Source organism: Anguilla anguilla, chromosome 7, assembly GCF_013347855.1.
Source record: "Anguilla anguilla isolate fAngAng1 chromosome 7, fAngAng1.pri, whole genome shotgun sequence".
NCBI classification, from domain to species: Eukaryota; Metazoa; Chordata; class Actinopteri; order Anguilliformes; family Anguillidae; genus Anguilla; species Anguilla anguilla.
In genome coordinates, this window is record NC_049207.1 from 12,149,401 (window position 1) to 12,164,567 (window position 15,167).

The 15,167-nt window shown below is 43.3% G+C and overlaps 3 protein-coding genes across 6 annotated transcripts; 2 read left to right on the forward strand and 1 right to left on the reverse strand.

Annotated features, from left to right (window-relative positions):
- Positions 1-282: 282 nt before the first annotated feature.
- On the forward strand, positions 283-2,336 carry llph (LLP homolog, long-term synaptic facilitation factor). The gene is made up of 3 exons (XM_035426796.1): positions 283-407; positions 1,225-1,449; positions 1,915-2,336. Exons 2-3 carry the CDS (start codon positions 1,236-1,238, stop codon positions 2,076-2,078), a joined length of 378 nt encoding a protein of 125 aa, XP_035282687.1. The 5' UTR covers positions 283-407; positions 1,225-1,235; the 3' UTR covers positions 2,079-2,336.
- Positions 2,337-2,431: 95 nt separating this feature from the next.
- LOC118232146 (small integral membrane protein 29-like) lies at positions 2,432-5,813 on the forward strand. Of its 2 annotated transcripts, XM_035426797.1 has the most exons (5): positions 2,432-3,612; positions 4,370-4,484; positions 4,632-4,657; positions 4,837-4,951; positions 5,205-5,813. In XM_035426797.1, the coding sequence occupies exons 2-5, from the start codon at positions 4,386-4,388 to the stop codon at positions 5,271-5,273; spliced, it is 309 nt and encodes a 102-aa protein (XP_035282688.1). In that variant the 5' UTR covers positions 2,432-3,612; positions 4,370-4,385; the 3' UTR covers positions 5,274-5,813. The 2 variants fall into 2 exon arrangements, with proteins under 2 accessions (XP_035282688.1, XP_035282689.1); XM_035426798.1 differs by lacking the exon at positions 2,432-3,612 and having other exon boundaries at positions 4,188-4,484.
- Positions 5,716-15,153, reverse strand: hcls1 (hematopoietic cell-specific Lyn substrate 1). Of its 3 annotated transcripts, XM_035426792.1 has the most exons (15): positions 15,001-15,153; positions 13,653-13,736; positions 13,152-13,225; positions 11,934-12,063; positions 11,290-11,400; positions 10,392-10,446; positions 10,149-10,259; positions 9,940-10,050; positions 9,731-9,841; positions 9,371-9,426; positions 9,138-9,207; positions 8,713-8,861; positions 8,245-8,487; positions 7,011-7,230; positions 5,716-6,360 (listed from the first exon to the last, which is right to left on the reverse strand). In XM_035426792.1, the coding sequence occupies exons 2-15, from the start codon at positions 13,734-13,736 to the stop codon at positions 6,224-6,226; spliced, it is 1,662 nt and encodes a 553-aa protein (XP_035282683.1). In that variant the 5' UTR covers positions 15,001-15,153; the 3' UTR covers positions 5,716-6,223. The 3 variants fall into 3 exon arrangements, with proteins under 3 accessions (XP_035282683.1, XP_035282684.1, XP_035282686.1); XM_035426793.1 differs by lacking the exon at positions 9,731-9,841; XM_035426795.1 differs by lacking the exons at positions 9,731-9,841; positions 9,940-10,050.
- Positions 15,154-15,167: the final 14 nt, after the last annotated feature.

Here is a 15,167-nt window from a genome sequence, read left to right on the forward strand (position 1 = left end):
ACTGTCAAATTTTTACGACTGACAATTAGACTGGGTAGCTTGATAGCTTGTTTTAAAGCCAGCTTTCGTGATAATTGTGATCCCTGAAAATTCGTACAAATATTCATATATTTACACTGTGTAGTCCCGATGCCTATCTATTCCGTTCCTTAATGGACTACAATCTGACTACAACGTTCTCGACGTGTAGCTTTTATCTTCCCAGTTTTTCCCAGAACCGTAGATATTACGGCTCTGGTTCTTCCATCAGCATCGATGGTGCTTATCCACCAATGAACTGTGTTCTCTAAGCTGACGTACAACCGACGTACTACACAGAAGTCGTAAACATATACCAAAGTGCCTTACGGTTGTTGTACAGCTGACGCACGTGTTGAAGACCGAAGGTACTGTACTCTGAAGTGAAGGTATGTTTCTCTGTTTTATTAATATTTCTATATAGAGGTGCTGTGTTTATTGAAATTATAATTAATTAAAAGCGCAGCTGACACCAAATCACATGCGAGATAGAAGACGAGATGTTTGAATCCACTTGCCACTAGCTGTGTAAAACTAATTGCCTGCAAGCTAGCTGGTTAGCTGATGGCGTTTCAAAGCTATCTCCTGGTTCGCTCGTTACAAAGTTTACATTGTTTTCAGGTATTTTACTCTTTAAGTAGTAGCTTGCTTAACATTACAAATTTGGGGGCAATGTCAGTCTCTTCATTCGTCGAATTGGCTTAAAAATAAGAAAAGGCTAAATGTAGGTAGCTAGAGTGGCCTGTTACTTTACGAACAAAATTACTTGTACTCCGTAAAATAATCTCTGCAGACCCGTGCCTGGAGTACAGTGTGACAACCAACGCCACAGGTGTATAATCAGCTAATCACAGAATCTAAAAAGGTTATTGTATTCAAACGTTCTTATTAATAACATGCATAACATGCAACTGAATTGCCTTGAATTCACTTTTCTTAAAATTCAAATCACAAATGTCTATGCAAATGTCGCTGTAAAATGTGTTTAAAATATGTACAGTGCATTAATTAAATAATGCAAACGTGTTGAAGTTTAAGCTTTGGGATTCACTTTGTGCGTATGGTTATAAATGTGTAGCCATGTCAAAATATATTGAATTGACGCCAATAGAAAAAATTAAAACATTTACTTATCCTTTCAGTGGTAAATAAATAACACTCTTACTTTTCAAACTAAGGTTTATGATAATTACTTTTTCCCCCCAGATCTTCACAAAATGGCTAAAAGCCTGCGAAGCAAATGGAAGCGGAAGATGCGTGCCGAGAAAAGGAAGAAGAATGCCCCCAAAGAACTGGCCCGGCTGAAATCAGCCCTGGGCCTGGGCGGGAAGGGCGAGATCAGCATGAAGGATGTGCAGGAGATCGCCACGGTGGTGCCAGCCGAGAAGCTGAAAGAGAAGGCGGCGGATGTGGATATGGACGGAGAGGATGGTAAGCAGTGTGAAAACAGACAGTAAAATTAAATAACGACTTACTTACTGCAGCTGTTGATCGGAGTAAAATATGTCCTGATAGACTTAATGGCAGTAGACGGGTAGCAAGTTTAACCTGGATGGGCAGTAGCTGGTGCTTGTTCTTTCAGTTGCTATTTCCATTTTTAAATTCAGGTTCAGATGTATTAATGTATTTGCTTTGACTTGCACTCATAATTTGATTGCACTCATATACTTTTGCATTGCATTATCATTCATATTTCAGCACCATGAATGTGCATCTATATTGTGTGTATAGGTTTCATAATAATAACTAATATTACTACCACTAATATGACTATTGTAATATTATTTAACAAAGGCAGCCAGGAACCGATGTTGTTCAGCAGTGGCCCCTAGCTGTGGTTAGAGCGGTTTACTTCATATTTGGACTGAAGGTTGACGATGACTTTCTGTGCCACAGACACCGGTAACATGGACTTGGACAGCAAACGCAACAAGAGGACCCAGCTGAATGAGCACGGACAGTACCCTGTGTGGATGAGCCAGCGGCAGGCCAAGAAACTGAAGGGAAAACGCACTGCAAAGAAAGGCAACGCCAAGAAGCCCAAAGGAGTGGCCTGGTAGTCTTGAGTTGGATGGTGCAGAAGGACAATGATCCCAACAAAAGACTTGATTCGAACCTTAAAACAACGGCAAGAGACTTGTAAAAATGGTTTTTGTCATATTGTGCAAACTTCAGATTACCATTGAGTTTTTAAAATCTTTGTCTTGCGTGGAGAATGTGACAGGAATGTTGTTGGAAAAAGTAAAATGTGCTTGTATGTTGTTGTGCATTGACTGTGTAAACTGTTGTAATTGTATTACAGATAATGGCTCATCGCATGGTGGTGTGGGGTTTGTTTTCTGTGAACTTTAGAAGTTATAACAAGATCTAGTATTCATATTTTTCATATGAGAAAAAGGGTTTGTTAGATTAAACTTAAGGTTGGGTGGGTTTTGTGGGTTTCTGGAAGCCCAGACTAGTATAAATGGTCTTTGTAGAAGTGTGTATCTCGGCATAACGTTTCTTAGGGTTTACATGGTGTGCATCAGAAGTGAAATAACATTAGGAAAGACAAGTGAAAGCCTCCACTCCAAACTAGATTTAAACTGACTATAAAATCTTGGGTTTGCCGTTTATGTACTCTGAAGCATAAGAGTATTTTTAAAGGCAATCTTGTAGTTTTTTTCAACACAAAAAAAAACAGGAAGAAGTGTTAAATTATATAGCAGCTCCCCCTATTGGGAGCGTGCTGCAAATAAACACCAACATGCTAGCTGATACTTTTAACAGTAACTCTTGCCTCCTTTACTCTGTATTAGTGTAAAGCATTGGTTGTGCTCACCCATGGAATACGGCCTCTTTGGAATGCGAGACAACTAATTGACATGCGTTCTGATAAAAAAACTTTTTTGCCCTAATCTGCCAAGTCACAATAACACAAATACCAACTCACAGAAATGTATGTCGTTCATTATTTTGTCATTCTTGTAACAGAAGCAGGATGAAATAAGCTACAAATAACGTTTTGGCTTCCTGATCAACAAATATTTTTTGCCACATAGGTTAATAATATACATTTGGCTCTTTGTCATTTGCTCCTTCATTGAAGCGTGCAAATGACAAAATATCTGATGAAAGGAATTGAATCTGTGAAGCGATCTACAGTTTAAGTCTCTGCATGTCGTTTCAAACTTTTCGGCACTTTGATAAAATAGCCAATGTAGATAAAAAGGGAGCTAAAAAAATTATCTGAGAACTTTTACACTTAAATTGTCGTAATGTGATGGACAGATTATGGTGAACACACAGAAAACCCTGAGCCAATTAACCCTTGATAATTCCCTGACCCTACCAAGGAAGGGTTGTGTCAGACACACACCAGTAAAGCGAGGGCAGGCTGCTTATTGTTTTGTCACGTGCGGACTCAAGTTTTCCATCTTGCCTGTATTACATCTACACCCAGCTGAGGAATGCCATTTTGCAGGTTGCAGGAGCCAGTAATGAAATAGGTGGATTTCATCCACCGAATGGGTTCTGCCCTGCCAGTGTAGGGCGAAACGTCTGAGGAAGCCAAACGTTTACCTGTCTGTTGTGCGGTATGATTGACTCGTAAAGGTAAGGCTGTTTTTAACTTTTGAAGCATCGGAAAAAATAATTTATTAGTCTCGGTTGTGTACGCATACACAAGATGGTATTTTCTTCACAGCTGGAGATCTGTAGTGCAACAACATTCAGTATGATCTATAAATATGCTTGTCCTTTCATAGAGCCTGTTGTAAACAAATATATACTCACTTCAATTAAAATACTTGTTCAAAATGTAGGTAAAGGGGTAATGGTCTACAGGGAGCTCCATAATGTTTGGGACAAAGGCATATTTTTTTCCTGATTTGTCTGTGTATTCCACAATTTTAGATTATATATGTCCTGAAATGGGGGCCTATGTATAAAAAGTGTTATTTCTTCATGGTGAAACTAAAATGTTTACAAATAGCCTTAAATAAAAGCTGGCGCTGCAGATGGCTGCCTCGGTGTGTTGACCAAAGCAAATTCCTTGTATGTGTAAATGTACTTGGCAATAAAATACGATTCTGATTCTGAAAATGTGCTCTTCAAGCAAATGTGAATTGTTTCATTACGTATTTAAAATTGTGGAGTACAGAGCCAAATCAAGAAAATAAATATGTCTTTGTCCCAAACATTATGGAGCTCACTGTACCGTATATGAATGACACCCTAAAATTGCCCTTTTTGAGAGATGTATTCGCTCTCAGCTGAATTTGGGTACACTCAGTTTCAGTGAATTCTTCAGTGACAGGAATAGCAGTCTGTGGCATTTAATCCATACCCCTCTGCTGTTGTTCTGTGACAGAACTGTAGGTCCAGCCATGAGTAATATCACAACTTCTGACCCACAACCCTTCACGCCCAGAGCAGAATACCTCATAATCCCCTTCCTGGCCATCTTGGGGCTTCTGCTGGCACTGGTAACAGTTAAAAATGCAGTAGCACTGCCTGCATACTGCAATATTTTGCCATATTTTTCAAATGAGATTTCTTGTTAATTAATACTGTTTGTATATACAAAGTGTATCCCTGTAATATGAACGCTGAGACTTCATCTCTTTTCCAAGGCAATTTGCATAAGACGACGTCAGAGGTGAGTTTCAATGAAAATAAACAGCATGTGGATGAACGGTCATCCTGCATGCGGTTCATTCGTAGACTCGCTATATTTAGCACTACATCAAAATTTTGTTACAGATCATTACTATCTATTTAGCTGGCACCATCAATATCAAGCAGGTTTCTAGATGAAAGTTCTCCCTTTTCGCTCAGGAATGACGCGCTGCGTCACAGACTCATCCCCCTAATCAGCTACAGTCAAACCAAACAGGAATCAGAGAGCGAAGAAGACGGGGATGAGGATGACCCTGACGAAGACGATCTGGAGGTAGGTAACGTTAAACGCTTGCCCTGAATGTTTCCACTGCACCCCCACAGTCAGGTCAGTCACGCTCTCTGTGAGAATCACAGTGTAAAAAGTTGTTACTTTATAAGCTGGAGAGACAGCACTCTAGGCATAGGTGTGAAGTCATTACATTTTTGGGATTATCTGGATTTAGGCTGTCTTTAGAGGCAAAAAGAAAGACAAATCCCACAGACTCGATGTGCACGTAGTCCTCATACTGCTCACTGCACCACAGGAGCCCCTCAGGAGTGATGACCTGGCCTTCGACGGACGCCTCCTTTTTCACTCCAGCTCAGACCAATGAGCGCTGACTGGCTGTTGGGGTCAGTGATGTCACACCCCACTGTGCCTCATGTCCTGGCCAATCGGATCTGGCTCCGTCAGCGGAGATTTCGTCATCCCTCGGTCGATCCAGCTGAACAAATCTCTCCCACTCCACCAACACCTATTATTGGGACTGACCCAGGCAGTGGGCATACACTGGTCTCGGCTGAGGTGACACACAACAGACCCTTTGAGACTGCTGACAGCATGGGAAGGCACAAATGCAGCTCATTATTGACCATGGAGATTTCAACAGAGGAAGGCAGACGGAGCAGCCCACTGATCTTAACCCAGAGAGGACGTGACAGCTCGACACTCAACCGAATGCTGAGTTCAGTTAAATCCCTCCACGCTAAACCGGGATATACAGTGCCATACTGGACGAGGAAGAAAGCCAAGCATAACAGAAAGCACTGTGCTCATGATTTGTCATTGTATTTTTATTTAAAGTTATACCGTTGTTTGATTGTAAAAGTATGCAGCTGATTATTTCCAAATAAAAAGTGAAAAATGACAAAAATAACATATACAAGATATAGTGGAGAATAAAAATATTTGCATAAAAATATTTTTATGTTTATTTTAAAATATTTATCATTTTAAAAAATGTATCACTAGCTAAGGGCCTTAGAACTTATGTATGGGCAGGTTTGTAAACAAATGTTTTAAATAAAAGTAAAAACAACTGATTAAACAAGAGCAAGAGCGGGCTCTAAGGGTATATTCAGGTTTTGTGAGCATGTTGCTATAAGCTGCTCTCAAATGTGTCGCCTGGTTTTAAGCTTTAAATTTAGAACACAACCCTATTCAAATCATGCAAGAGCAGGCTGGTTGAGGAAGAGAGAGCCTTGGGAATGATGAGGGAAGAGAAGAGGGGGAGTGTGGGGGCAGGGGGCGGGGGGGTGGGGGGGTGGGCAAAGCCCAAAGCGCTCACTGCTGCAGCTTCACGTAGGAGGCGGGGAACAGGCCGTGGCGCCCGTGGCAGTGACCCCGCCACCAGCCCTCGTCCACCATCTCAATGTTCGTAACGATGTCGTCCGGCACAAAGGAGATCTCGTCGTCCCCCTCTGCGTGGCGAGAGGAGAAAAGGAGGAAGAGGGTTTTGAACACTGTGACACTCCTGCTTTCTGAAGAACCTGCTCGGGGTGGAGTAAATGGCAGCGCCACAGGTATGGATGCCTTCAGCCTACACGCCCAATAATAACCAATAAAAATGCCCATGAGCAGCAAGGCTGCAGTATGGTGAATGAACTCCATTTGAAATGAGAAGGTTGCCGACTCAAATTCCAGATGGGATAGAACTGTTACGCCCTTGAGCAAAGTACAGAATTAGAACTAGTACACAGAAACAGCAATATAAATAGGTTAGTAAAAATACAGATTCTATTATCTTCTAAGTATAGTAACAATAATAATAATAATAACGGAGTTATTATTACTCCGTTATTATAATAACGGAGTTAATAATAAGGACGAAGTGTAGCACAGTGGGTAAGGAACTGGGCTTGTAACCGAAAGGTTGCAGGTTCGATTCCCGGGTAGGACACTGCCGTTGTACCCTTGAGCAAGGTACTTAACCGAAATTGCTTCAGTATATATCTAGCTGTATAAATGGATACAATGTAAAAATGCTATGTAAAAGTTGTGTAAGTCGCTCTGGATAAGAGCGTCTGCTAAATGCCTGTAATGTAATGTAATGTAATAATAATAATCTTACCCGCTTGGTAGTCATAAATCGCCGTGGCGCACAGACCGCTGCACAGATCCTCATAGTCGTTCTCAAGCGCTGGAGGGCCCTGGTGGTACACGCCCACCTCGGGCGCCTCGGGCGCCTCAGGCTCCAGCCCGGCCGGCAGGTCGTACACGGTCTCCTCCTCCTCCAGCAGGTCCTCGGGGCGCATGGGCAGGGCAGGGGGCTCCTCATATTCTGCTTCCTCCTGGTGGAATGGGACAGGTGGCTTCACGTGTTTTTGGCTGTACTTGGGACCTTACATAGCAACCACAGCAACCGGAAACAGGTGAGGAATTCACACTAGCCTGTCCTGTGTCACTGGAGAAGACAAGCTGATTGCCCTGGAACTGGAATTCCCCAGGCCAGCCTCATTCGAGAATGCAAGCTATGTTGCTATTAGTGCCAATTAACAATTACAACCGTAAAGCCAAATGAAAAAGGAACGCAGGCTGGTATTTTCAAGTTGACTGAGCATGAAAATGCTAAATATATATGGTCTAAGTGTACATTGAGGCATATGGAAAAACGTTATAATGTATACAAAACTTATCCCAGTACATGGCTGAATTAACACCTCAATTATTTCCACGGGCAAATGACTACTGAAGTCCTTGCAGAATGTAAAACTGGCCAAATCAGGGGATACCACTTTGCCTGACTAACCGACATTTGGACACCTCTCATCAGTGGATGATTTTGGCATTAGTAAAAATGGTTCATTTGTGCTCCAGGGCTGTCTCCCTGGAACATTCTAACAGAAACACCAGTCACATATGCAAAGATTACAGCTCTTTCATCCTCCCAGTCAAACTTCATCACCCCCTCGGTAAGACACTCGTGATTCTGTCCATCTTCTGTAACACTGCCTCCTTCCTCTTGACTTTTGCGACTGACTCTGACTCAAAGCTAAAAGTTTGTGCTAAATGTTTGGGTTGGGAAGTTTGGAAGAATCAATGGCATCCTCTCATGTGAAATCAGAACCATTGAAGGAGATGGTAATATCATTACTGTAGGTGTCTGATGCCTTCAAGTTGCCATTGTTGCTTGCTGTCGTTTTTTGTAATGAGAAAATGAGACTTTCCTGTGTTTCTGTCCAATTTATCCCATTTCAGATAACTGTTGATTCAACTTTTGTTTTATTAGCTCTACAGCTGAAGAGAGCTAAAGAATCAGAGGAAGGGGAGCTATACCATATTTTTTCCATATATACCATATATACCTCCTCTGGTGGCGCAGGCATTGGTTCTGGTTCTGGTTCTGGTTCTGGCTCTGGCTCAGGCTCCTCTCTGCAAGGTTCAGGCAGTGGCCTGGGCACCATTGGGGTCCTTGTGGTAACTGGAACAGGAGGAGGCTCCTCTCTGCGAGGTTCAGGCAGTGGCCTGGGCACCATTGGGGTCCTTGCGGTAACTGGAACAGGAGGAGGCTCTTCATGCTCTTCATTCTCCTCTCTGCTGCTCTGCTCCTGAAAAAAGAAAATCGGAGCTGTCATTTCATATACTGTTCATTGGTATGTTAGTTACGCAGCTGTCTACTATCAAGGTTTCTCATTGGGGGTTGAGTTGAGTGCTGAGCTTTGTGTGCGAGTTATAGCAGTGTTATGTCCTGTACAAAGTCAGTTCACAGCAATGGCTGCAAGATGGAGTTTAGTGCACACTCTACTGCTGCAGTACTGGGAGTGCGTGTGTACCTCTTGCCTGCGACGGGCCTCCTCCTGCTCCCTCTTCTCCCTGGCCTGCCTCCTGACTCTCTCCTCCTCCGCCCGCTTCCTGTTCTCATCGTTGGAGGACTGAGCCATGTTCTCAAAGCGGGCCCTCAGATTCCCGGCCCCGGAACTCACTGAATATGTGGAGGCATCGCACACGCGCACACGCACACACACACACACAAACACACACGCACATGGACAAACACACACACACACATACGCACGCACGCACATGCACACACACACACACACACACACACACACACACACACACAAACACACACCATTGAGAATGCTGTGAGTCTAGGGTAGCACTGGCCAAGACACACAACGCTCAGTGGCTGCAAAACGAAGGCAGTGAGTCCTCCCTGGTCAGCGTCTCAGGGCAGCGGACATGGCACACTTACAGGCCTCCAGCGGCTGGGTTTTCTCATAGGATGAAGAGGGGGAATCCATGTCTGTGAATGACGCTGCAGTCTGGAAAAAAGAGAGTGGAGTGTCAGCGTAACTGATCTGTGTAAACGATGACCCTGGAACAGTCACAGAAGCAGAAAACTTCTGTGACAGGGGTAGGTCAATAACGGTGTCTTTAAGAGGTAACAAACGAGACGACGTGGAGTTACGAAATGCAAACACCCACCTTATCGACGCGGTCTGTTTCCACACCGTACCGCCCACCAAAGCCCTTAGCATAGTCTGAGGATAGACATGGTAGAGGTAAATGTAACAATAATGTATCATTAAAATGAACATACAATTAAAGAGACTGTACCTGCATTCCCTTTTTTCCTGGTGAGCAAATTTCACTGTCTCTGCAGAAATGTTGTTTCAAGTCATTTCAACATGTTACCTCAAATGTGATTATTTAAATTTGGAGTCTTAGCCCAAGACTAGAGTTGAGGATATCAGAGGAAGCCTCAAGGTCCTCACCTGTTCTGGGACAAGTACACTTTATGGGAGACTTGCACTTTCACAGCCTGGTGGTAGAGGGCTCTCTCACCTTTCTGTGACTGGTGTTTCTCTGTCTCTCCCTTGTAGTCATAGCCCAAGGCTGCCTTGTCGACCTTCTCCTTCTCAACCCCATACTTCCCTCCAAAGCCCTTTGAGTAGTCTAGAACAGAAAGGTTGCGAGGTCAAAATAGAAAATCTGTTCAGGGAGACAGTTTACAATTTGCAGTTGTCAATTTCGTCGATAGAGGGTATTCTCACCTTTCTGTGACTGGTGTTTCTCTGTCTCTCCCTTGTAGTCATAGCCCAAGGCTGCCTTGTCTACCTTTTCCTTCTCAACCCCATACTTCCCTCCAAAGCCCTTTGAGTAGTCTGGAACAGAAAGGTTGCGAGGTCAAAATGGAAAATCTATGCAGGGAGATCATTTACTGTACGCAGTTGTCAATTCTGTCAGCAGAGGGCACGCTCACCTTTCTGTGACTGGTGCTTCTCTGTCTCTCCCTTGTAGTCATAGCCCAAGGCTGCCTTGTCGACCTTCTCCTTCTCAACACCATACTTCCCCCCAAAGCCCTTTGAGTAGTCTGGGGCAGCAGAGGAGAGGGGAGCAGGTAAGAGATGGACAGAGCGGCAGGAGTTAGATATGCCTTTTTTTTTAGAAACTCAGAGCTGAAGAGAGAGGAGTTGTTTGGAATTGGATTTATGTGGTACTGTACCTTTTTGTGAAGCGTGCTGTGCTACCTCTCCTTTGTACTCAAAGCCCAATGCTGACTGCAGTCAGAGAAAGATCAGACTCATCAAGAAGAGCTATCATTCAGACATGTTACAGTACATAAGTTATTGTCATACTCAAGGAAAGGCAAACAGTTCATTGCTTTCTAAACTGCATAGAGAAAGATCAAGATACAGAAATGTTCAGAGATTTGGGAAATTCAGTTCATCACAAGCAAATTAACAAAGTTCTAAATATTAGCAACTTTCAATTAGGTGAAATTTATCTTAAAAGCAAAAAAGTAAATAACGTGCAAAAAGTAAAAAAGAACAGATTTGACTGAGGTTTTTTTTACCTTTCTAAAATGATCACAAAGTTTGACCATGCAGCCGTATCAAGCCGAGTTCTTTCATCGGAACCAGAGGGCACAGGTGGAAATCAGTTTGAAGTGAAGGTGTTTTTTCATGCAGTGCTATATACGCACGGAAAATCTGCTTCGATTGGCAGTGTACTCAAATCCCTTTGAACCAAAACTTCACTCCACAGGCGAATGACAAGCTCAACAATGAGCTGCAGGGCCTGTTCTCCTCATTTATTATTTCTTAAGTTCTTCTTACGTTCTCATTTTTTAATTCAACACACATGGCTTCATGCAGGCTACCGAGGAGGATCAAATAAATGAATGTGAACGTGTCACAATGGTGCAACCATTCCACGATTCCAGGACCTGGAATCGGACACAGATCTTCCCCCAAATATGTTCATCACCATTCGTGACAAAGACGGCAGTGATTATTTTTGTTCACTACATATTTGTACATGTGTTAGCAATCCAATCAATTAGACCAATCCAAGATGTGTGGTCCAAAGCAAAATGGGCGCGGGCACCGGTAGGCTCTCACCTTGTCCACTCGCTCCTTCTGCACTCCGAACTTCCCCCCAAAGCCCTGAGACGCATCTGTCTGGGAGGAATGCTGATCCACCTGGGCCACGTAGCTGTGCCCAACAGCAACCTGGGAAATCACACACGCACACGCACACACACGCACACGCACACGCGCACACACACACACACACACACACGCACACGCACACGCACACGCACACGCACACACACACACACACACACACACACACACACACACACACACACACACACGGGCGCGTGCATAAAAACAAAAAACCAGAGGCGGAAAGTCCAGGGGTCAGAAAGTAAAAGTCCTGCCATGTGTTTCTTCCACCCATTAACTCAGTCAGCTGATTTCACTATTTAATTATCCTCCTGGCTGAAGAATTGTGCTCATGATCAAATCCTGGTGATTGGAACAAAATACTGGGGAGGACTTTTATTTTCTGAACCTGGATTTTCCACCTCGGACAAAAACACACATACACACGTCAGGTGCATACACCAACATGGGCACATGCCTTGACTCACATATACTGAGCTGTCACTAAAGGAGTTAAGTAATCAGGGTAATTATAATGACTGAATTGTTCTTGATTACAGGCTTCTTGGTTTATGCGTTTGTTTTTGGAGCCTGACCTTGTCCATGCGGTCCTTTTCCACCCCAAACTTTCCTCCATACCCGTACGAGGCCTTTGGGGCCTGTTCCATCTCCTTCTTCTTCCCTGTCTCGTGTTCCTGAGACACCTTCTGTCTGAGCTCCGCCACACTGCCCAGAGAGGAGACAAGCTGAGTCCTCCACATACACCTACACACACACTTACACACAGCCACACACATGCTTACCCACACCCACACACACAGGCTCACACACACACACCTACACACACACGCTTACACACACACACACACACACACCCATGAACATGCCTACACAAACACACACACACAGGCTTACACAAACACACATACCTACACACACACACACACCCATGCATATGCCTGCACACACACTCACGCACACATGCACACTCTTACACACACACTCCACACACAACCATGCACACACACACACCAAAACTGACCCCTACCCTCAATGACAGAAACACACATGCAGTATACAGACATATGAGCACGTTTACCTAAGCCGTACTATATCAATAGGACAAAAAATACATACACCTCTTCTTGAGCTCAATGCAGCAAGAAGAGCAGGGCATATATACCCACACACACACCGCCCCTACCTAGGGCCTAGTATACCCCAAGGAGAGAAAACACAACATCTTTTGAGCACTACTATACCACTAGTAGAGAATCTCACATCACGCGCAATACAAAGCTCAGGCAATTACGTATAGAGGAGAGAGACACAATGACATCACTTGACAGGCAGTACATGAGACCTCTAATTCATGTGTGCAGCACAAAGGGAAGGAGCAGCCAGAACTGACTCAGCCTGCTGCTGCATTAAGCCCTTATTTGGCTCTGCACCACACTGTCTACCTCCTCAACTTCCTCTTCCTGTTTCCAGCATCAACACATTTATGTAGCGGTTTCCATGATGCCACAATTTCAAGAAACTGTCTTACAATTTATGACACCGCAATGTTAAGAAACCTTTTTTTGTTTGTTTTCTAATTATAATTACGGACTGCTTGACTCTACACCCTTACTATAAATTACCTGCCCTGTTCTAACATCCGTACAACAATCAAATACACAAAGAGAAAGGATGTTTTAATGTGTGTCAGCTTCCTGAACTAATTTCACACTTCTCATTATAATCTACACAGATACACACACACACACACACACACACCAATCTTAGATTCTTCAGTGGGCAGTATGTGTTACCTCAGGTGCTCTTTTCGACCAGACCCTTCGACGGTCTTGGAGCCCCATCGCTGCTCCTGCTCTGACACGTCGTTCTGAAACGCAGACAGGTCAATCAACACACACACACACACAGCCCCACAGCTTACTGCACGGCACACACTCAACACTGCCACATATGCCAACACGCACACACACAGTACCCCTGCAGATCACTGCACGGCACACACTCAGCACTGCCACATATGCCAACACGCACACACACAGTACCCCTGCAGATCACTGCACAGTCTCCCATACAGTACTGTAAAAGCTGTCAACGTAAAATAAAGGAAGCAAAATAGGTAGATGACTGGTAAGACCAAAGGCTCTGAAAATACAGGCACATGCATACATATATACATACAAGAGGAAGTAGAATAATGAATTAGGCACAAATGCACAGAGGAAGGAGCTGGGTAGGCCGCTCCCTTGGATCTGCCTTGTCCTTCTCTCCCCTTCTGTTCTGATAATCCATCTCACCTCAAAATCAGGATCTGTCTCCCAGTCGTCGCCCTCTGAGGCCACCTTCACGTTGACATTGTGTCCCACCACTGACTTCCACATCTACAGAGAGGGGAGAAACAATATCCAAGCTTAACAGTAGCAAATATAAAGCTACCCTCTTATTCCAAATACACTTCCAACATACTCAGCATGCAAGTCCAACAAGCTGTTGCAGATATTTGTAGGTCATTGTTCATGCGCTTTCTAAAAAAAAAAAGTGTTGCTGAGCCCTAAACTTCCTCCTTAAAAGAACACTGAGAACAGTAAATGCATACATGCACAACCAGATGCGTTGTGATATACTATAGGCTATACTGTAATCACTATACAAACATCATGCTTTAGCACTAGCTCTTTAAATGTGCACTTTATCTGGGTAGGTCTAATTGCAGGTAACAACACAGTGACTTAATGAAAGTACGTGCACACAGACTATTTTTAGACATGGCGTCCTATTTCTCGTTTTCTTTTTATAAATTTAACCAATGATCACTAACTGCCAACCCTGCTCATTCTGGTTCTGTCACACAGAAAGCTGAGAACACTGACCCGTTTGTTGTACACTGTTAACTCCACACAAAAGCACAAAACTAGCTCTGTAGTTCAGTAGCTTTAACTGCGTAGGTACTACATAGTGGACACATCAGTCCATAGGAACTGGAGTGGAAGCCCGTCGTTTATGTCCGATGGACGTCACGTGAATAGCTTCCTTCTGGACTCTGGTTAAGGTTCAATATAAATATTAATTCCTAAACCATCGGCGATATTGGTATTTTAACATTAGCATGAATGTATAAATAGGTCCTCTTTTATTGCTGCGTTGTTCTAATGCATCAGAATTGATGTGAAACTACCAACTAATTCAACGACGGTACAGTTACACCTGCAGCAAAATAACGGTACCACTGGTCAGACCACTGTACTTACAAAGTGAATGCAAATTGAATTTCATTGCCAGTACAATCATGCGCCGTTTGCAAACTTAACTTTCATTTAAAAAAACCCGTTAAATAGCTTACTACGAACTCAACATTTAGGCTACATTGTAGCAAGCGAAGCACTTCCTCAATCAAATAAACCAAAAGTTTTTTTTGATGTTGTTGAAAATATGCATTAACATAAAAAGCCCTATCAAAACTTTACGCGTTTTAATATCTTTTCAATGAATAATACGACAAATAAAAATGAATTAAAATGTAAAGGTATACGTTTTAGCTGGTTTTTGACTTCCTGATTTTCGGAAGTTAGCTGGCAACATTTATTTCAGTTTTGGATTTTTCAGTGAAATCATTGCTACAAACATTTTACTGAAAGGCATACTTACTCTGTATCACTGGCCCGACAAGTTTATTCGTTAAAAAACGTTAGGACGACACTCCACCTGTGCGTAGTCCGGGTCGAGAAGACTACAGGAAACTAGGCGCGTCCCCGATGACAGAGGCGTACTTTTTCCTACAAGCAATATTCGGACATCGCTTTTAAGCAAGGTAC